The sequence below is a fragment of the Bombina bombina genome, chromosome 4, assembly GCF_027579735.1.
Source record: "Bombina bombina isolate aBomBom1 chromosome 4, aBomBom1.pri, whole genome shotgun sequence".
In the NCBI taxonomy this organism is placed as follows: domain Eukaryota; kingdom Metazoa; phylum Chordata; class Amphibia; order Anura; family Bombinatoridae; genus Bombina; species Bombina bombina.
Genome location: NC_069502.1, coordinates 780,031,652 through 780,055,940, shown reverse-complemented (window position 1 = coordinate 780,055,940; position 24,289 = coordinate 780,031,652). Strand labels below are relative to the sequence as shown.

The following is a 24,289-nucleotide window of genomic DNA, read 5'->3' as shown; positions in this document are numbered from 1 at the left end:
GTATATCTCTATATATATGCACGTATATATGTATGTGATAAAATTAATTAATCTATTTATGTATGACATGTCCTTGTTCTGAATATCTTGGATATTTTAAATGCTCTGAATATCTTTATGTCCTGAATATTTCAATATTTTTAAATTATTTTTAGTATGTATTTTACTGGTATGTTTATATGTGCTAATTATTATAGGGCAGATAGGACACAATGGCTGTTCCCCTGCATATTTTTGATTTTTTCCACTATATCACTCCTTTTTTCTTCTCCTCAGCTACATTATATTTATATCTTGTTTTATTTTTACTCATTTGTGCATGTAACATGAGTGTATATATTATATACATTGGAGTTTTAATTATTGTATCATTTTAGGTATTGATTTATGCATAATATATACCTTACTTATATGGTGTATATTTATATATTTTCATATTTAGTTTATTGTAAATGATATGAGATCATATGCTTACACTCATCAAATAACCCTAATATAATAGTAAACATTGATAATGAGTCTTTTTTTTTTTATAAAAAGATTTTTGTATTTACATTGCTCTCTCTCTGTCGTTTGTTTAATATGGTTTTTCAACATCTTAATAATGGCCATAAAAACGTATGAAAATATATTGGTTTATTTCAATTTACTAGTGATAGTTCTTGCGGTCTATTAATTCATATTTTTTAGAATAACTTAGTAATTACATTTTTAACAGTACATTATTATATGTTTTTTAATAGTATAAAATTAAAAATTTGTGTTTTTAATAGATTTTTTATAATAATGTTGTTCTCTTTTTGTCTTTTGTTTTACACCATCCTTCAACATTTCATTTATAATTGGCAGAATACGCCTGTGAAAATCTATTAGTATATTGTAGTTTATTATTGACACTCTTAGTGGTTTATTAATCTATACGTCTTAGTATAGTTTATATATTATGTTTTTAGCACTTTATTATAGTTCTGTTTTTAATAGTATTATAATATGTGCCTTTTATTTATCATGCATATGGATCTAAGTTCGCTTTACACAGCAAACATAGCAGGCAGGCCAGTCATCTAACGAGACTTTCTCCCATCCAATGAAATAAGCCTGTTGGCTATATAGTAGCTTGCGCTGTGAGAAGGGATATGAACTTTACCTCTTGAGAAAGACCGCACGTTGGCGGTTGAAACGCGTTGAGGCCTTTTGGACTGCTTGAGGATCCGTACTTTGCTCCAGTGACGACATCGGCTTTTCACATTGACGCTTCCTAATACAGCATTCTTCCATCTGAAGTCACTATTACGGACACTTACTTAAAACGGACACTTTTGGTTCCGGAATTCTCACTTGCAAAGATTTATGTTTTAACTGCCTTGGACATCATATGTTGTGTTAACAAACCGCCTGAATAAATTACAATTTGGTAAGTACAATTCAGAGAGTGGGGTGCGTTTGTTGTATCTACCTACACTTGAGTCTGTTTGTGCTTATATGTTTCAGAGATTTGAGTTTCAAACTACAAAGTCACTGCTTTGATTAGTCGACAAATTAATTTAAAGCCAGCCCTAATTGGTCACAATTAAAAAGGGACATGAAATCTTATTTTTTTTTCCTTTTACGATTCAAATAAAGCATGATATTTAATAAATAAAAGGAAAAAAAAAATCCAATTCACTTCTATTACATTTAACGTGGTCTCTAGGCATCCTTTGTTGATAAGCAGGTAGGTAGACTCAGGATTGTGCACTTCTTGAGAACTATATGGCAGCAATTGCTTTAAAGGGACAGTCTACAATATTTACACTTTGAGTCACCAGCTCCTACTAAGCATGTGCAAGAATTCACAGAGTATACATATATGCATTTGTAATTGGCTGATGGCTGTCACATGATACAGGTGGAGTGGAAATAGAGATAACTTTGGAATTTGTCAGAACCCCCCCCCCCCAAAAAAAAACACAAACTAAACAACCTACTACTTATTTGAAGTTCAGACTCCGTGCTATTGCATTATCTTTTTATCATGCATTTGTTGATTATGTAAATAGACTTTATTTACTGGTCCTTCAACAAAGAATATCATTAGCACAAAGTAAATATAAAAAGAAGCAGATTGTGTTACAAAAAACAACAGCAAACAGCTTACTTGTTTTCTTAAAAACAGACAGAGCCAATATTAGGGATTGTTTACACTATAAAAGGTGGTTTATTAAAAAGTTAAAATTGCATAGTATAAGTCTACACCCACAATTCAGTTTAACGAATAGCCAAGTAGTGGGGTGATAGAAAAGAGTAAAAAAGCATAAAAAAAAAAAGAACTGGAAATATAATTGTAATCATAACCACCAAAAACAGGGTGTGTCTAATGGACTCTTGCCAATTTGAAAAATGTATCAGGTAAGTTCTTACATCAATTATGTTCTCTTTCATGTAATTGGCAAGAGTCCATAAGCTAGTGACATATGGGATAGAAACACCCAAGAGGTGGAACTTCAAAGAAGAGTCACTAGAGGGAGGGATAAAATAAAAATTAAATCCACATCCAAAAACTAAGTTTCTCATAATTGGGGGGGAAAAAAAACAAACAAAAAAAAAAACACAACTTAAAGGGACACTAAACACCTGCAGCAAATTCTGCCAACTAACTTTTGCTATAAATTCATAAATGTACTCCAAATTTAGTAATAAAGGATTTTTAGGCAGTCTGTGCAGCTTACCCCAGTATATTAAAAAAAAAAAGAGTGTTGTCAAACAGAATGGTGATATGAGCTCAATGCTGCTATGTGTGCTGCCATGTTGTAACGCACGTTGCTCACAGGCACAGCAGTCAGGTGATGTGCATGACTGATAATTGTATAAATAAAGTTAAGAGAAGGATTATCAGATTGCTCTCTAACTGTGGTGCTAACCGAGTGCAGTATAACATCATATGTGCCTCATATTTATATAAATAAACATTCAGTTTGTGCATTCCTTGTTTTAAAATCAAAACACTAAAATACTTTTTCTGGGTGTGTGCACGTCTGGAAAGTTTGTTTTTTCTAATAGCAAGCTACATGGGGAGGAGGGGGAAGAGGAAGGAGGGGCATGTTCCGTGGGAAGAAGTCAGATGAATAACGCTGTATATACATTTCACTAGAAGATTTATGAACTAAGTGTGTAAGCATCTTTTTAATGGCTTATTGTCTTTTAAAGAAAATGTATATGCAGTGTTATTCAGATGTCTTCTTCCCACGGAGCATGCCCCTCCTTCCTCCTCCCCACTCCTCCCGGTGTAGCTTGCTATTGCAGTACGTGCATAAATCTTCTATCTACTAAAATGTATACAGCGTTATTCAGCTGCCTTCACAAGGAACATGCCCCTGCTTCCCACTCCTCCCGGTGTAGCTACTAGCATGCTATTACACTAAGTGCATAAATCTTCTACTAAAATGTATAAACAGCGTTATTCAGGTGCCTACACACAGAGCATGTCTCTCCCTCTCCTTCCTCCTCCATGTGTAGATTGCTATTAAAACACAAACATTCCTCTAGCTGTGTACTCAATAGTGTGCAGAAGAATTTCTAACCTAGGAAAAGTTTTTTAGTGCTTTGATTTTAAAACAATGCATATAAATATGAGGCACATATGATGTTTATACAGCACTCTATTAGCACTACAGTGAGGGAGCATTCTGATAATCTTTCTCTTAAAGGGACAGTATACTGTAAAATAGTTTTTCCTTTAATGTGTTTACAATTGCTTTTTTTACCAACTGCAGAGTAAAAAATGTATGAAAATTAGCTTTTTAAGGTTTATTTCTGTATATTAAAGCTCTGATTTTGTGTTTTGAAGCCACAGCCTAATAAAATTGGTTGAGCTTGTAGGTATAATCAGAACTCATTACTTTTTCACATTGTGCACATATACCTGCTTCTTTATCTTATATCTGTCCTTAAAACAATCACCAATACTTGGAGAGAACAATGGAACATTAACATTTTATTACCTTATCTCTGCTTTATCACACTGGGAGTGTAATTTCTTCTGCTGGCTGTGTTTACAAAGCTTATCTATAGCTGGTACGCGCGGCCACAAACTTTCAGAATAGGTGGGGATACCACATGCTAAATTAACAATTTCAAATGCCAATATAAGGGTAAAGGAGCTACTTGTAAACAATTTAATACACTCCAGCAGGTAAAGTGGATCATTGGGAACAAATTAAAAGGGAGAAAATTTTTGAGTAAACTGTCCCTTTAATTTTATTTATACAATTATCTGTCATGCACATCACCTGACTGCTGTGCCCGTGTGGCAATATGGTGGCATACATAGCATTATCAAGCACTGGGTCAGCAGTCTGATTGAAGATGCTCATCTTGAACTGTTTGGGGTAAACTGAGCATCAAGAATAGGGATTAATGCTTAGTTTGTTATTATAAGTAAGTATAAGTTAGTTTAAACAATTTTTAGAAGGTGTTATAGGTCCCTTTAAAAACATAAGCAGAGGAATCAAACTGAAACAGCTGCCTGAAAAACTTTTCTACCAAAAACTGCTTCCGAAGAGGCAAACACATCAAAATAGTAGCATTTAGTAAATGTATGCAAAGAAGATCAAGTTGCTGCTTTGCAAATCAGATCAACTGAAGCTTCATTCTTAAAAGCACATGAAGTGGAGACTGATCTGGTAGAATGAGCAGTGATTCTCTGAGCCTGACCCGACTCCAAATAAGCCTGATGAATCAAAAGCTTTAACCAAGAAGGAGGAGAGATTGATTTAATGACAGGCTTGATACGGACCAAAGCCTGTATAAAAAAGTGAATATCAGGAAGCTTAGCAATCTTTCTGTGAAATAAAACAGAAAGAGCAAAGATATGTCCCTTTCAAGAACTTGCAGACAAATCTTTATCCAAACCACCCTGAAGAAACTGTAAAATTATAGGAATTCTAAAAGAATGCCAGGAGACTTTATGAGAAGAACACCATGAAATATAAGTCTTCCAAACTCGATAATAAATCTTCCTAGAAACAGATTTAAGAGCCTGTAACATAGTATTAATCACCGAGTCAGAGAAACCTCTATGACTAAGCACTAGGCGTTCAATTTCTATACCTTCAAATTTAAAGATTTGAGATCCTGATGGAAAAACAGACCTTGAGACAAAAAGGGCTGGTCTTAAAAGGAAGTGTCCAAGGTTGGCAACTGGACATCCGAACAAGATCCGCATACCAAAACCTGTGAGGCCATGCTGGTACTACCAGAAACAAACAATTGTTCCATGATGATCTTGGAGATCACTCTTGGAAGAAAGACTAGAGGCGGCAAGTAGGGATCCACCGAAATTTCGGCCGCAGAAACGTTTTGGACGAAAATGGCATTTTTGGCTATTTCAGTTTTCTTTTTTTGCCTGTTATTTTCGGTAAAATTATTGTGTAGCAATAAGCCTGATGAGATTTTGACTTTTTCCTTTTCTTTTTTCTGTCCCTCCCCCAGATGAGAATTTTGCACCCCTAACGCAGCCCCTCCTACATTTCCCGTCTCCCTTCCCCCTGTCCCTCCCAACCCCTCACCACGTTTGGAACTACTCCCTTGAGAGTTTCCTCATGGAAACTGAAATACAAAAATAATTTCCAATTTGATGCTACCCTAGAGCTGCTGTTTGAGTTCATTTCTTGACTTACTGTTTCTCATATAATAATAGTTTTCTAGGCCTATACTTTATTTGGATAATTGGTAAAAAAATATACTGTTAAATCTGATTCTGTTACACAGAACTAAATACAGAATAATACAGTATATTGATATTTAATATTGTTTTAGGTAGGGATGCACCAAAATTTGGTCACAGAAACATTTTGGCTGAAAATGGCATTATCGGTTTTTGCCTGTTTTGTTTTCTTGGTAAAATTATTGTGTAGCATATTATTGTTTTAAGATATTTTTGTCCAATTTTAGTGTGTTACTTTCAATAAAAGTGTGGTTATTTTATGTTATTGGCTTGCAGGTTTTCAATTCAGATTCATTCATAGAATAGTCTAATTATGCAAAAAAAATAGAGAAAAAATAAAAATAAAATAAAAGACAGAATAGTCCTTATAGTCACCATTTTGAAATTTGGCACTTTTACAAAACGAATTTTCAGATCCAGAACTGGCCTGAATGAATTTTCTTTCTTTGGGACAATGAATAGATTTGAATAAAACCCCAGACCCTGTTCCTGAAACAGAACTGGTATGATTACCCCTGAAAGCTCCAGATCTGAAACACACTTCAGAAAAGCCTGAGCCTTCACTGGATTTACTGGGACGTGCGAGAAAAATATTCTCACAGGAGAATCCTATTCGATACCCTTGAGACAATACTCTGAATCCACTGATTTTGGACAGAATCTGTCCAAATGTTTTGGAAAAATTTCAATATGCACCCCACCAGCTAAGCTGAAATGAGGGCTGCACCTTCATGCAGACTTGGGGGCTAGCTTTGGTTTCTTAAAGGGCTTGGATTTATTCCAACTTGAAGAAGGTTTCCAATTGGAACCAGATTCTTTGGGGGAAGGATTGGCTTTCTGTTCCTTATTCTGTAGGAGAAAAAAAAACGAAAACGATTAGAAAGTTTTAGATTTACCCTTAGGTCTTTATCCTGAGGCAAAAAAAAACTCCCTTCCCCCCAGTGATAGTTAAAATAATTGAATCCAACTGAGAACCAAATAAAATGGTTACCTTGGAATGAAAGAGATAGTAATCTAGACTTAGATACCATGTGAGCATTCCAATACTTGAGCCACAAAGCTCTTCTAGCTAAAGACATAGATTTAACATCAAGTTTGATGATATAAAAAATAGCATCACAGATGAAATGATTAGCATGTTGAAGCAAGCGAACAATGCTAGACAAATCAAAATCTGTTTCCTGTTGCGCTAAGCTTTCCAACCAAAAAGTTGATGCAGCTGCAACATCAGCCATGGATATAGCAGGTCTACGAATATAGCCAGAAAATAAATAAGCTTTCCTTAGATAAGATTCAAGTTTCCTTAAAAGAAGTACTATCTCCTAGGAATAGTAGTACGTTTGGCAAGAGTAGGAATAGCCCCATCAACTTGGGGATTTTTTCTCTAGCTGCTGGCAAAGGATATAACTTCTTAAACCTAAAAGAAGGAATAGAAAAAGTACCAGGCGTATTCCATTCCTTAGAAATCATATCAGAAATAGCACCAGGAACTGGAAAAACCTCTGGAGTAATCAAAGGAGGTTTGTAAACAGAATTTAAACGTTTACTAATTTTAGTATCTAGAGGACTAGATTCCTTGTTAAAACACCTCTTTTAACAAGGAACGAATATACTCCATCTTAAAGAGATAAGTAGATTTGTCAGTGTTAATATCTTCTGAACCAGATAGATCCTCATTAGAGGAGGATAATTCAGTATGTTGTCGGTCATTTGAAATTTCATCAACTTTATGAGAAGTTTTAAAAGACCTTTATATTAGAAGGCAGAATAGCAGACAAAGCCATCTGAATAGAATCAGCAATAAAATCTTTTATATTCACAGGGATATCATGTACATCAGATGTTTAAGGAACAACAGGCATTGTACTAGTACTGATGGATACATTCTCTGCATGCAAAAACTTGTCATAACAACTGTTACATACTACAGCTGGAGATATAATCTCCACAAATTTACAACAGATACACTTAGCTTTGGTAGAACTGTTAAAATGCAGCAGGATTCCAAGAGTGGTTTCTGAGACAGGATCAGATTGAGACATCTTGCAAATGTAAGAGAAAAAACAACAACATATAAAGCAAAATTATCAATTTCCTTATATGGCAGTTTCAGGAACGGGAAAAAAATGCAAACAGCATAGCCCTCTGAGCATAAAAAAAAAGAGCAAGAGGCATATAGGAAGTGGGGTTTAAATAATTAAATTTGGTGCCAAGTATGACGCACAGCGCAAAATGACGACATTTTTTTGTCGCCAACATCCATAAATGACACAACTCGCGTCATGGCAGATGCAACCTTGTGCAAGGAAACCCGACATCAACTAAGACGCCGGAAATGACTAATATGCATCACCGAATGTACCTTTGAGCCAAAAAATTCTCGCGTTTTTTTTATCTAAAGAAAAAGCATAGTTTGAAGAATCCTGGGTGCAAGCTAACAAGCGATATGTAGCTGGACATATATCAGACAAAGCAAGGCATACACAAGTTCAATCTCTTCTGCAAAAAGTGGAAAAGGTACACAAAATGTAAATTACATGAGATTACTGGCAAAAATATTGTGAATGTGCCTTACTTTGTCTTTCTATGCTTAAAAGGGACATGAAACCTAAAATGTCTGTTTCTTTCATGATTCAGATAGGTCATACAAAAAAAAAAAAAAAAAAAATGGCTAAGAGGTGATGTTTTCACCTCTTAGCCAATAGCAGTGCGGTAAATCCGGCTCCCATGGGTGCCAAGCCAAATTTTTGCCGTGGGCTGCTGTACAAGGTAAACACAGCGATTCTGTCTCTGGGGCTGTGGGCTGCTGTACCAGGTAAAAACGGTGATCGATTGAATCAAATAAAGGAGCTTTCTACATGAAGTATCTTATACTTCATACCCTTTATATGTTTCAATAGTAAATTCCAGACCGCCGCAATAAAGTGAGTCACCATAGTTTTTTGGTTTCCTAGTGCATATAAGTTATAATTACACTATACTGTAGTCACAAAAAGCTAATCACCAGCTTTTAGTGAGTCATAATCCTTTTTACTGTGTGTGTATGTATATATATATATATATATATATATATATATATATATATATACATACATACACACACTGTATATATATATATCGCTGATAGACTTACTCAACACAGGGTTGCTACAATCCTTTATTTTGTAAAAAGAGCAATATCTACAAAGCGCAATAAAACTATATATATATAAATAATAATATTATATATATATATATATATATATATAATTTAACAGCGTTTAGCCATACAAATATGATACAAATATGGCTAAGAACAATCACTTTTATTGTCAAATGTACTTATACGCATGGTATAGCAAATAATCTCTTTATTACAAAGGATAGGCATTTTTGCATTGTTTTGCAGTCTAGCGACATCACTTTGAATGTATTTTTAACATGTCATTTGTTGTGACTTGCTAGACAGATATAAATTAGTTCCTGTTATATTATTGCAGGGTCAGTAATATGCACAGCTTACTCTCCTCGTTTCACTTTCATTGCATTATGAAACACTTAATGAGGTATCAAAAGGACAACTTATTTTTTGTGTAGAACATTCCCTGATGAAACACCCATTTAAACACAGGCAAGATATTAATGTGCATGTCTATATAATTCCATTTCTACTTACCGCACATCTCAAGTGCTTTGCCCCCGCCCGTAATGACTCGTTGGGGTGTGACCAAGCTAATGCCTTGGCGCCGGGTAAAAATATTTAAAGATCCGAACTGCTGAACTGTTTCATTGACAGTTCTCCGGCCTCTGCCAGTTATACGCTCAGTCGTTAAACGCAAATAAACAGCACCGAAACGCAACATTCCATCTCCGCTCCATGACTCACGCTCAACACAGGAAAGGAGACAGACGCACAACAGCAGGACTACAGCGTCGCACACTGATTAGTTAAACACGGACACACCTACCTGAGGGAAAACCTGGTACCAATCAACTGCCTTAGTTCCAGCATACGTCATACATGTGCGCTCCAATCAGATGGTGGTGTTTCGCTGAGTGCTAAAGCTAGTTTGATCAGGCACGTGTGATTTCTGTGGTGCATGGAAGCTTGGGGGTAGGTGTCAAATATTTGTTACCACGTATAATTTGTGTATATGTTTTATTTGTGGATAAGCCACCGTGATTATTACTCTACAGGTGGTTTTAGTGTTAGACTGACCAGACGTTCCGGGTTTTGAGGGTCCCGACGATTCCTTTCGAGATAGGCTAGGTTACAAGTCACATGACATTTAGCGTTGCGCCCCATGCGCACAATAAGCGCTTGAAATATCGCTTTTTAAAAGATGATGTAAAACTGTTATCGCAAATGGTTACAGTTCACTCCAATGCTAACCCCGCAGTAAAAATCATACGAACCCCCAACACATTAACCTCATAACTGCACTTATACCCATTAAAAACCAACTACTATTAACTCAAATTGCAGCTGCCACAACCCCAATGGAAAATTACCCCTACACAATTAAAGGGATATTCCGGTCAAAATTGAAATGCACATAGATGAATTACATCTTTAAATAGAAACATATTTGCAATATACATGTAATGGGAAAATACTTCTAGTATCACTGTTTTCATGTTAAAGTGAATGTTAACTTGAATGAATGAGTGCCCTGTTTTTTAAAATTCTATTAAAAACGGGCACTTTCATTCATTAAACTTTACATTGCAGCGTTTTTTGTTTTTTTTTAAATACTTTTTTCTTTAGCAAACACAGACCGGCGATCCTCCACGCACAGCTCCTCTGTACTTAGCACCGCATTGACAAAACTAGCTTCCTCCAATCATAGTGTGCACCCCAAAGTGTCCACACAACGATTGGAGGAAGCCGGTTTTGTCATCGATATGCCAAGTACAGCATGAGAAGCGGGCGGAGGATCGTAGGTCTGGGTTTCCTAAAGAAAAAGGTAAGTATTTAAAAATAAAACCGCTTCAATTAATATTTGAATGAATATGCCCCTGTTTTTAATAGTATTTTTAAAAACCGTGCACTCATTCACATTTTTCTCTGCACGTGCATTATTACTGCAGCTACTCAGAGCACCAGAGGGGCTTGTAATCATGTCAGCAATCAACAAACTGAGTAATTACCAGATGGTACAAGCAGCTAAGGCTCTCTGAGCAAAGTGGTGGTGCATGGTGCATATTTTAATACACGTTTGATACAGATAAAGCCTTTATTAGAAACATGTTTGCTTATACATGTATATTACAATGTTTCTATTCAAAACTGAAAATCATCCATTTGGATTCCAATTTTGGCTGGAATGTTCCTTTAAGCCCCATAAGAAAAATGGCCAGTTATAAAAATATATCCTAACAAAAATGACCGCTAAAACCATAGTACCTCTAAAAAGCAATCCCCTTAAAACCCTATTGTAAAAAAATAAATCACCCCAAAGAGAAATAGTCCTAAAAAAAATAATCTATTTACTGCCTGAAGTCTTGTGTCCAGCATTTTGATTTAAAGGGACATGAAACCCAAATTTTTTCTTTTATGATTTAGAAAGAGCAGGCAATTTTAAACAACTGTTTAATTTACTTCTATTATCTAATTTGCTTTATTCTCTTGACATACTCTGCTGAAAAGTATATCTAGATATGCTCAGTAGCTGCTGATTGGTTGCTGTACATAGATGCCTCATATGATTGGATCACCCATGTGCATTGCTATTTCTTCAACAAAGGATATCTAAATAATGAAGCAAACTAGATAATAGAAGTACATTGGAATGTTGTTTAAAATTGTATTCTCTACTTGAATCATGAAAGAAAATGTTTGGGTTTAGTGTCCCTTTAACATAAGAGTAGTCATCTGGGTTGGGGCTGGCTCCACTTCTTGCTGTCCCCCACAGCAGATAGTCTATTTTCTCCTTTTTAATATAGATATATAAACAGAGGCAGCTAAGGTAAGGTTAATAAATTCACTTATCTTGGGAGACCAAACACCGTCGTCCATGCAGCGAATGGCAGATTTGCTCATCCGGGACTCCAGCACTCAGCGTGGAGGACGTCGGGTCAGACAGTCTGCTGTAGACAATATACCAAAAAAGAAACAGGCTCCCACAAAGCATAGAGTTAAGCTCAGTGTTCTTGAGTAGTAGTTCGTGACAATGAATGTGAACTGGTACAAACACTATGCACAAAGCACTTTGTTAAAAGTCACGAAGAAATGTTATTAAATATGCATTAAAAGTTCACACAGGAAGTCACTGACGTCACTTGCACCCCTGTCTTTCAATTATTCGTGAGTTTTTGTGTTTAAACACAGTTCCTGTGTGAACTTTTAATGCATATTTAATAACATTTCTTTGTGACTTTTAACAAAGTGCTTTGTGCATAGTGTTTGTACCAGTTCACATTCATTGTCACAAACTACTACTCAAGAACACTGAGCTTAACTCTATGCTTTGTGGGAGCCCGTTATATATATATATATATATATATATATATATATATATATATATATATATATATATATATATATATATATATATATATATATATATATATATATATATATATATATATATATATATATATATATATATATATATATATATATATATTTATTTATTTATTTTTTTGACAGTTACTTCTTCCTATTGGCTGATTTTAAAAATCAGCCAATTGGAAATATTCTCAGCCTACTGGATGAATTTCAATTCAAATTAATTTCCTGATTTTAAATTTATTGAATAGAATAAGCTACTTTTTTTTTTTTTAGTGGTTTAGGGGGAATTATTGCACTCCACTTGTATTCTAGCCCCATGTTGGCTATGACCATAATTCTTCCCTCGGACCCTCAACCCACCCATACACATTTACTGCTGTTGTGTGTGGAGGGGAGGCGGCCTTCCCACTGGACCTTTGAGTCTAGGACTGACACTTGGTGGGCTCTAATCACCCAAATTCCTTTGGAGTGCACTGTTGTCACTGTGACTGGAGTATCCTACTCGGCACTTGGCCACAAGTAGGAATAGACTAAAGAGGGACAGAGTGATGTTGCAGAGAGTGTGGCGTTGTGAGAACAACCTAACCATGCACTGTGTGATACTAACACAGGAGGAGAGAGAGAGTAAATCATACTTCATTTCTTAGGCTGGACATTCTCGGTCCTGGGGTTAAAAAAATATCCAGCAATATATTGAGACTGTCAGTGTGATACTAACACAGGACAGGGGGTCTGTAAATTTATACATTTCATATGTTATTGTGTCTGGGGGTTTAAAAAATATTCAGCAATATACTAAGATTATCCACCTTGCGTGAAAGCATCCTCAATATGGAGGAAGTAAAAGGGTAGGATGCGGCATAATTTCACACTGCTCTGTTTATGGCTTTTATTGTTTATATTATAATTGGCACAAATATGAATCTGATTTTTTTTTTTTTGTTCTATTGTTTTGCTTACAGACATTTAGAACCATGTCTGCAATTTACTCAGGGATTCACCTCAAACTGAAAAATGCAAAGTTCCCTTGGGAAGATAAGATAAAGTTAGCACATTTTGCATGGATTTCTCAGCAGTGCTTTCTTCCAAACAAAGAACAGGTGAGTAAATGCATACTTTCAACTGCAAAAGTCTATGAAATGTTTTTCAAATTAAGATTTGTAAATCTAATAATCTTTGTAGTTTGTATAATTCCTAATTACTATGTCTAAAATGAGCCTCACAGTTTCAGATAGAGTAGAAAGAGAGATTCCTTTTTTCTAAGTATGTTTCCCTTCTAGGTGTGATTTATCTTGCTAGCCTGTGCTACTGTGTTAAAGGAAAATGAAACCCAAATTTTTTCTTTCATCATTCGGATAGATCATGCAAATTTTAACAACTTTCTAATTGACTTCTATTATCTAATTTGCTTCATTCTCTTGGTATCCTTTGTTAAAGAAACAGCAATGCACATGAGTGAGCCAATAACATGACACATATATTTGCAGCCACTAATCAGCAGCATCTCCTGAACCTACCTAGGTATGTTTTTCAACAAAGGTCACGAAGAGTACAAAACAAATTAGATAATAGAAGTAAATCAGAAAGTTGTTTAAAATTGCATGTTCTCCCTGAATTGTGAAAGAAAAAAAAATTAGGTTTCATATCCATTTAACTTTGCTCTCCCCTGAGAGATTCTGCATTTCAGAGTTTTGTTACTTTTTGTAGAGAGCTAATCACAGATACATTTAGATGTAGCCCCCTTATTCCTGGAGTATTCAGTAGAAAGAACTGTAAGATGCTTTCTCTCCATCTAATGAAATTTTTATTGTGACTGATATTATTATCATTTGTTTATAAAGCACTACCTAATTCTGTATCTCTTGGTATATGAATATGGGTACATGATGACCCCATTTGTTGGTAAAAGGAATGATATATTCATTAACCAGACTAAACAAAACAATTTAGTTCTGTAACATATTTATATTTAGCATATGTCTGCAAGATAAGCCTTATTTATTGGCTCCAGATTTGATATAGGGAATTATCTTGTATTACTTATCTTGTATTTATTATCCTCAGGCATGGTACCCCAGAATTGGTGTAAAGTTGATGTGGTGTAACTCTTCAAAAAGGGAAGCAGGGATGATCCAGGAAGCTATAGACCAGTTTGTCTGATATCAATAGTGGGGAAGATATTTGAAGGCATTGTAAGGGATTATATTAATGAGCACATTTGTGTAAACAAGATTATGAGTTCAAATCAGCATGGTTTTTTGAGAAATAGATCATGTCAAACTAATCTAATTAGATTCTATGAGGAAGTAAGTAAAAATATAGATAAAGGGGAATCAGTTGATGTGATATACTTAGATATTGCAAAGGCATTTGATACAGTGCCACATGAGAGATTAATGCACACAATTAAGGGACTGGGAATAGCTGAAAATGTTAGCTCAAGGATAAATAACTGGATAAAAGATAGGGAACAACGAGTAGAAGTGAATGGATCATACTCAGATTGGGCAAAGGTAATAAGTGGAGTCCCCCAGGGATCAGTACTGGGCCCTGTTCTTTTGTAATATTTTTATAAATGACTTGGCACAAGGATTAAATAGCGACCATATATATTTTTGCAGATAATACTAAATTAAGTAAGGTCATTAGGTCAGAGCAGGATGAACTTTTGTTACAAAGGGATCTGCAAAAATTAGAAGTATGGGCAGGTAAATGGAAAATGAGATTTCATACGGGAAAATGCAAGGTTCTACATTTTGGAAGTAAAAATAAGCAGGCAACAATTATTTAAATGGGACAAGACTTGGCTAAACACAGGAGGAAAGGGATTTGGGAGTAGTAATAGATAACAAGCTAAAGATGGAGGCACAATGCGGGGCAGCGGTTACAAAGGCTAATAAGATACTAGCATGTATTAAAAGAGGCATTGACTCAAGGGAGGAATGCATAATTCTGTCACTATATAAAGCCCTGGTAAGACCTCACCTTGAGTATGGAGTGCAGTTCTGGGGACCAATAGCAAAAAAAGATATTGCAGAACTAGAAAAAGTTCAGAGAAGGGCCACAAAGCTAATAAGGGGAATGGAGAAATTAAGCTATGAGGAGATACTAGCCAAGCTGGGTCTGTTTTCTTTAGAAAAAAGGCGCTTGAGAGGTGACATGATTACTATATATATATATATATATATATATATATATATATATATATATATATATATATATATATATATATATATATATATATATATATATATATATATTCAAGGCTCAAATACAGAGATGGCAGACGCTCTGTTTATTCCAAGAAAATTGTTTGTGACAAGAGGTCACAATTTAAGGTTGGAGGAAAGGAGATTTAATCTCCTGCAACGGAAACGTTTTTTCACTGTAAGAGCAATAAAATTGTGGAACTCATTACCAAAGGAGGTAGTGAATGCCAATACCCTAGATGCATTTAAAAATGGTTTGGATACATTTCTGTCCAGAAGCAAAATTCATGGCTATGATTGCTAGTATTAAATGGGTCACCTTTTAGTGGGATTATTTAAGTTTAACTGGAACTTTTTGTAAGTATTTTAGATTTGTATAGGTTGAACTCGATGGACTTCGGTCTTTTTTCAACCTCATCTACTATGTTACATGTTACTATCACCTAGATTACAAGTTATGCGCGCTATAGGGAAATTAACGAACGCAACAAAAGTTGCTTTATTTAACCCTCTATAGCGCAGCCATTACAAGTTTTCAAACAGCCGGCTTGTGCGTGCAATATGGTGCTTTTAAGCTCCATACTGCACAAAATACAAGCGCTGTTTTGATGTGCTCTTGCACGCTTTCCCCATAGACATCAATGGGAATAGCTGGCTAAAAAAACCTTAACAGCTGCGATCGCGGAATAAAAAGCTCCGTAAAGCAGCCCCATTGATGTCTATGGGGGAAAAAAGTTACATTTAAACCTAACACCCTAACATAAACCCCATGTCTAAACACCCCTAATCTGCTGCCCCCGACATTGCCGACACCTACATAATGTTAGTAACCCTTAATCTGCCGCTCCCGATATCGCCACCACCTAAATAAAACTATTAACCCCTAATCTGCCGCTCCCGATGTCACTACCACTATACTAAAGTTATTAACCCCTATTCCCTCGCACCCATACACCACACTATAATAAATCTATTAACCCTTATTCCACCACTCCCCGACATCGCCGCAACTAAATAAAGTTATTAACCCCTAAACCTCTGGCCTCCCACATCACTACCACTAAATAAACCTAATAACCCCTGAACCGCCAGCCCCCAACATCGCAACAACCTAAATTAAACTATATTAACCCCTAAACCTAACCCTATCCCTAACGTAACCCTAAACCTAACACCCCCTAACTTTAACATAATTAAAATAGAGCTCAATGAAACTTACAATTATTAAGTAAATCCTTTTTAAAACTAAATATATACATGACTGTGAATTAAAACCTAAGCTAGCTACAATATAACTAATAGTTATATTGTAGCTAGCTTAGGTTTTATTTTTGTTTCACAGATAAGTTTGTTTTTATTTTAACTAAGTAGACTAGTTAGTAAATAGTTACTAACTACCTAGTTAAAATAAATAAAAAGCTTACCTGTGAAATAAAACCTAAGCTGCCTTACACTAAAACCTAACAAAACCTAAATCTAAATAAAAACCTACCATTACAAAAAATAACAAACACTAAAATTACTAAAAATAAAAAAACCTACCATTACAAAAAATAACAAACAAATTATACAAAATAATAAAAATTATTCCTATTCTAATACCCTTTAAAAAAAAATAAAAAAAAATACCCCAAAATAAAAAAGCCTAATCTAGAATAAACTACCAAGGGCCCTTTAAAAGGGCCTTTTGTAGGGCATTGCCCTAAAGTTAACAGCTCATTTGCTACAAAACAAAACAAACACCCCCTAACAGTATACAAACCCTAAAAATAAAGTAAAACCTAATCTACCCATTGCCCTGAAAAGGGCATTTGTATGCGCATTGCCTTAAACTGGCATTTAGCTCTTTTCTTGCTCTTAAAAGAGCATTCAGCTCCTTTTGTGAAATGCCCAAGCCCTAATCTAAAAATAAAAACCCACCCCAAAACGAAAAAAATGCATTACACAAAATAACAAACTAATTATCAAAAATAATAAAATTATTCCTGTTCTAATACCCATTTAAAAAAAAAAAAACACCCCATAATAAAAAACCTAATCTAAAATAAACTACCAATAGCCCTTAAAAGGGCCTTTTGTAGGGCATTGCCCTCAGTTAAACAGCTCTTTTACCTGAAAAAAAAACTACAAAGACCCACTAATATTACAAACCCCCACCCCCCAAACCCACAAAATAAAAAAAACTATTTAAAAAAAACCTAAGATAACCATTGCCCTGAAAAGGGCATTTGTATGGGCATTGCCCTTAAAAGGGCATTTAGCTCTTTTGCTTTGCCCTGAAAAGGGCATTTAGCTCTTTTACGAAAGCCCAAACTTTAAACGCACCTGAAAAAACCCTTAAAAAAAATTCACTAACCTCAGAAGATCCACTTACCGTTTTTGAAATCCCTCTTGAACGATCTTCATCCAGGCGGCGAGAAGTCTTCATCCAGGCGGCATCTTCTATCTTCATCCCGGCGGCGCGGAGCGGGTGCATCCTGAAGACATCTGGCGCGGAGCATACTCTTTCTACGGTCGCCACCGTATACTGAATCTTAAATGCAATGTACGTGATTCAAGATGGTGCCGCTTGCATTCCTACTGGCTGATTTGATTTTGGAAATTCAAATTATCCAATAGGATTAGAGCTTGCTTCTGAAATTCTATTGGCTGTTCAAATCAGGCTAAAAGTCTTGCGGTACAGCTATACCGACAATACGCGTAATGGCTGCGGTTCTGTTTAAACGTTAAAACACGAACGCACAACTTGTATTAGTTAGCAAAACTTTTTTTATCCAATTGGAAAAGTAACAAACATACAGCTAGATTTAGCTGTATGTTTGTTACTTTTCCAATTGGATAAAAAAAGTTTTGCTAACTAATACAATATCCATTTTATTAATCAATGCTAGAAATCTATTTTGTAAGTTGACTCTCAGTACTTCTATATAAATGTTAGTCTATTCTGCTTATAAAATTTGGCACTTTATTTAATTGGTGAAATTAGGTACAATGACTGTTAATTCTTTTTATGTATTTTTTAGGTGTTACTTGACTGGGTAAGCCACTCTTTAGTTGGGTACTACAGCAAAAAAATTGATCTAAAGGATGGCGTTGTGCTTAAGCTTTGGAGCTTTCTAGACAATATTCTGCACAGCAGGAAACTTCAGAGTCTTCTGAAAGAGGGAAAGTCTCTGAACCTTCGCTTCACTATTGCACAGGTAATGGATAACTGGTATGCACTGTTTAAACATAATTATAATAATAATAGTACTAGAAGTAATTAAATGGAATCCTAATCTGAATGCTATTTTGTTGTAGTTGTATATAACTAGGTATTGTACAGGGACACTAACGTCAAAATTTAACTTTCATGATTCTGATAGAGCATGCCGTTTTAAGAAACTTTTCAATTTACTTCAATTATCAAATTGTGCACTGTCTTTTTATACGCACACTTTTTGAGGCACTGTCTTCTGGTTAGCGTGTCCAAGAGTTTACAGTGTATACGTATATCAGTTTGTGATTGGCTGATGGCTGTCACATGATACAGCGGGGCCTGCAAATTGAAGTAAATTTTGAAATTTGTCAGAAGAAAACCTAATGCTCATTTCAAATGTAAAGTCCCTGTTCAAAAAAAAAAAAGGTGTACTTCCAAGTGGGCTGGCAGGTAAGTAAATCCTATCTGAACAGATTTAACCATTTCATGTCTAAATAAATTTTAATTGAAACATACACACAGACTGATATGCTACAGGATATTTTTTCTCTGTGAAAAGGCATAGTGTGGTAAGAGTATGCACACTGAGTGGCAATGAAAATGAACAGGCATGGAAGTTATTCTTCTAGCTTTTGTTCTGTCTCAGCTGAGTATGTCTTTCTTTCTCTCTATCTCTATCATCTCTTTCTCTATCTCTCTCTTTTTTTTTTTTTAATAAATATATACCACATACTTGAAGATAAAAAAGTTATGTGTTAGGAGAAATCTTAGTGATTCTAGGATAAACTCAATGAGCTCTGATGAAAGGGTACTTTTAAGTAGAAGATGATATTCAACTGCCCTTGACCCTAGCTCATGTGGGATTACATGAGTAAAGGGATGAAACATCTACTTTTAGCCACGTGAATTTTATCTTCAAGTATTTGGTACGGCAATAGGGGCAAAATTTGCCCCCTCATATGCCAATTTATTTTTTGGCTGGTTGGAGGCTTCATATATTTTTGGTCAAGAGAACACTTACAGTCCTCGTTTTTCCTTTTGTATCTTACAGTAAACATATCGACTTCTATGTCAGATACATAGATGATCTTTTTATCTGGCATGGAAACGATAGTGAAGCAGTGGATTTTGTTAAATTCCTCAATGACTTAAAGGGACACTGTACCCAAAAAAATTATTTTGTGATTCAGATTGAGCATGAAATTTTAAGCAACTTTCTAATTTACTCCTATTATCAAATTTTCTTCATTCTCTTGGTATCTTTATTTGAAATGCAGGAATGTAAGTTTAGATGCCGGCCCATTTTTGGTGAACAACCTGGGTTGTCCTTGCTGATTGGTGGATAAATTCATCCACCAATAAAAAAGTGCTGTCCAGAGTACTGAAACCAAAAAAAGTTTAGATGCCTTCTTTTTCAAATAATGATAGCAAGAGAACGAAGAAAAATTGATAATAGGAGTAAATTAGAAAGTTGCTTAAAATTGCATGCTCTTTCTGAATTACAAAAGAAAAAATTTGGGTACAGTGTCCCTTTAAAGGGACAGTCAAGTCCAAAAAAAACTTTCATTTTTCAAATAGGGCATGTAATTTTAAACAACTTTCCAATTTACTTTTATCAACAATTTTGCTTTGTTCTCTTGGTATTCTAGTTGAAAGCAAATCTAGGGAGGCACATATGATAATTTCTAAGCCCTTGAAGGCCGCCTCTATTTTATTTACTTTTCACAGCAGGGGAGAGCAAGCTCATGTAGGCCATATAGATAGCATTGTGATCACGCCCGTGGCTAGTGGCAGACACTCCACTAATTGGCTAAAATGCAACTATATGCAAAATAACTAAAAGTCATGTGATTAGGGGCGGTCAGAAGATGCTTAGATACAAGTTAGTCACAGAAGTAAAAAGTGTATTAATATAACAGTGTTGGTTTTGCAAAAAACTGGGGAATGGGTAATAAAGGGATTATCTATCTTTTTAAACAACAAAAATTCTGGTGTTGACTGTCCCTTTAAAGTTCACCTACCAGCTCAAAAGTAATCAAATAAACTATCTAGATGTAACACTGAAAGTAGAAGACAAACTAATTCTTGCAGATCTATATAGAAAATATATAGCTGGAAATACACTTCTAAGAGCAGACTCATGCCATCCTCACCACCTTAAAAAGGGTATTCCAAAGGGACAATTGATTAGAATAAGAAGGATCTGTATTACAGACAAGGATTACCACGTACACTCATTAAAACTAGTAAATTGATTAACAAAAAGTGGCTATGACAAAAAAAACTACTGATGTCCCTTAGAGCAGAAATAGCCAAAGTCAAGAGAGACGAGCTCTTAAAAACTTCAGAGAAGAGTAAAACTAGAAGAGAAAATAAAAATAGAACTAACACAGAATATAAAGAGAAATCCATAGTCTTTGTCGCACAGTTTAGTAATCAATTCAACAAAATTAGGGAAATCGTAAACAAAAACCTAGGTATCCTTAAACTTGATGAAAAACTTAAAGAAAGTCTAGAGCATAGAATTAAATTTGTACTGAGAAGGGCACCTACGATAGGGAGCAAAATCACTCTGTATGTATATAAAGATAAAAAAAACACCAAAGAAACATGGTTATCGAAAAAAGTTTTTTTTTTTTTCAAATGTGGTAAACACCCCTGTAATGTATGGCAAAATTGTGCAGTAGGGGAAACTTTTCCCTTTTACCACCACAGGAAAAACTTATAACATAAATTACAGATTAGATTGTTGCTCTTGCTGCATTATTTATTTAATCACTTGTGACATCTGAAAAAAACAATACAGAGGGTGCACTAGTAGAATTCGAGAACATCTCACTTCCCTTGAAAGGGACCCCCCAAAAACTCCAATTGGAAAACATTTTTTCCAGCATGGCTACACAGACAACAAAAAATCCCTTAAGTTCAAAGCTATTGACTTTGTACCAGAAAATACCAGAGGAGGCGACAGGTTTAGAGATCTTTTGGACAAAGAAGCCCAATGGATCATTAATCTGGGAACAAGAGAACCAAAATGTATCAACTCTAGATGGGACCTAGATCTCTATGAGGGTAAATAAATAGCTTCCTCAAAAACACCATATCTAAATGTTCTACTAGTAATTGCCAAAATAGTTATTAGTATTAGAATATCATCATATTGGCAGACTTTACTACTAGCCTGTCATGAATATAGTACTATGCTACAATTATATCTATACTATATATCGTATAGCTTTTAGTTTTGTACTCATAAATATGAATTTCAGTCATCCATACTTTCTGTGGTATTAATAATAGCTGATAATGTATTGTCACCTAAAACTAATTTAAAGAGTCAGTCAATATATACAGTTACTTACTAACCTTTTCCCCATTCTATTCATATAGACATTTTTCAGCCACCTATAAGGGCTTAATGTTGTGACTACACTAATGAATTGGTATAGGTTTACAAGAAATGCCTATATTCTCACACACCAGTAAATTAAACTTTCTAAGTCAGTTGTATAACTTCTACTTTTACCTTGTGCCTGCTTGTAACATTGTTACAGTTATGTATTGCGGTATATTTGTACAATGTATTTTACGTTAAGACTTCACAATGTCACATTTATACACATAGTCATACTAGTTACAATCCTAACATCTTTTAAGAATGTTTGCATATGTCACTTAGTGGTACCTAATTAAACTAAGGCAATTAGCCTTGAGTTTACCACTAAAAGTGGCTGCTACTAGATTACTACTGTAATAATTATGGCTATTATATAGCTAACGTTTGTCATGTATAATATGATATTATATCAACTTTTTGCTATCTGGTTATATATTGAACTAGTGTTCCTACTACAATACGTTCTGTAACAAAGTTTACCATATTAGCAATAAACACATTGTTTTTACTATGTATCGTTATATCGCTACACAAGATTTGAACTTAACCTTTTTGGATACAATACAATGTTAATAGAGATTTACATATCTAAGGTTTAGAGGCGGTACCTAAATGTTCACGTTTAGATGTATTAAAAGGTACCTCCTGTGGGCATGGCTAGGCAGCGGCCATGAAAGGTCGCAATATTTGTTGCTCCTAAAGGGATCTGCTCAATTCGCAGATTAACTCAGTGAATCTGCAATATCTAATAACATCCATCTCATCTTTGACTAGATAGAGGAGAGCAGCATTGATTTATACTAAATTTGCAGAGCTTATGATCTATAGGACCCAGATCTGGCCCGTTGAGTTCCTAGGCGGCGGCCTTATAGCAGGATTTCGATACACCCCCCAGTAATCTGGGGTATAGCAGTCCATAGTCGACTGTCCACTATCCTAAAAAAAAAAGGAACCGTCTTCCAGGATACCTCCTCTACATGTAGGTGTGTTTGGGAAACTGAGCCGCACAAGAATTGTTTAAAAAGGGGGAAAAACTGGGGAAAAAATGAAGGCCCTAAACAAGTGGGAACGTGATATAACGCAGCTCATAAGTGATCATTACCGGAGCTTGGAGGTTGTTGGTATGTTTTCTATGTTTTAGGTAAGCTGTTCTTTTGTTATTTATGTTACATATTATACTTATTTATTGTCTAACACAAGCTAGGTCTGTTTTATAGAAATATCATACTACTGTGAGGAGGTCTACCAGCTTGGTAAATATACCCCTATACATCACTATAACCAGTTAAATTTGGCTGAGTACATAAACCCATTCCCATAGCAATAACTATATCCTCTCATGAGTGGAGTTGAGGGGATTGTACTCCTAAATGTTAGCTTACTATGAGCTAATTACATGTTTAAACCTCTTATAGATTATTACAGACCCTTGTAGCATTTTAGCTCCAATCTGAAATATATTGGAATAGTAGGAGGTCTTGGAGTAGCCCGTGCTTAATCCCTGAGCAATTATGCATAAAGCACAGTGCATATATATATATATATATATATATATATATATATATATATATATATATATATATATATATATATATATATATATATATATATATATATATATATATATATTTATTTATTTTAGGCTCTTGATTTCTAAGTATTGTGGATATAGAGTTACAAGGGGTTACTTCATCTTATCTTACGGTGATGGTGTGCTGTCTGCGGCCGAGATGGCACATTAAAAGTATATTTTAAACGCCTCTAAAATATTAACATGTGTAGCTATGGATCTGTAGCTAAGGGTGTGTATTCTATTGAAACCTTATGCTTTCTAATCTAGCTGTGATAATGTGTTCATATTAGAAATCACCTACTCTAATGCATCTATGTTGAAATGTGACTGTACACTGACCTTAGATAGACTTATTGGTTTACATTCCCTGTATCCCTGTACCTTGTAATGAGGCCCTGCTATACCTACTCCCCCCAACTACCTAAACCTGAAACATTCACAACAATAGTTCCCTTATCCATTTATCAATATAGCTTAATTTAAGGGTTTTATATAAGTTTTTCAATTTTCTCAGTTTATCTAAACCCTATAAAAACAGAAAATAGAGATTATTTCCTAGAGATCCATAAGTGGTCTCCATATCTTCAGAAGTTACCTTCCTTGATCATGTTTAAGATTTTATAAGGGGCCCAAAAGTGGCCTTTTAGGTTATTCTGAAGGTACCGAGCTTTCTTGGCACTAACTTTGTTATCCAATTTGTGTCTGTATTGGCAT

At 35.0% G+C, this 24,289-nt stretch overlaps 2 protein-coding genes across 2 annotated transcripts in view; one reads left to right on the top strand and one right to left on the bottom strand.

The window, feature by feature from the left end:
* Positions 1 to 9,607, bottom strand: part of TAF5L (TATA-box binding protein associated factor 5 like) — a 32,554-nt gene extending 22,947 nt beyond the window's left edge. Inside the window, exon 1 of the mRNA XM_053711148.1 lies at positions 9,360 to 9,607. The gene's annotated coding sequence lies outside the window, so the exon portion shown is untranslated. The remainder of the gene's footprint in view (positions 1 to 9,359) is intronic.
* A 112-nt stretch (positions 9,608 to 9,719) lies between these two features.
* URB2 (URB2 ribosome biogenesis homolog) overlaps positions 9,720 to 24,289 on the top strand; it is a gene marked incomplete in the record, with an annotated part of 152,480 nt that continues 137,910 nt past the window's right edge. Inside the window, 3 exon segments of the mRNA XM_053711147.1 lie at positions 9,720 to 9,797; positions 13,160 to 13,297; positions 18,430 to 18,606. Of these exon segments, the coding sequence (XP_053567122.1) occupies positions 13,172 to 13,297; positions 18,430 to 18,606 (303 nt within the window).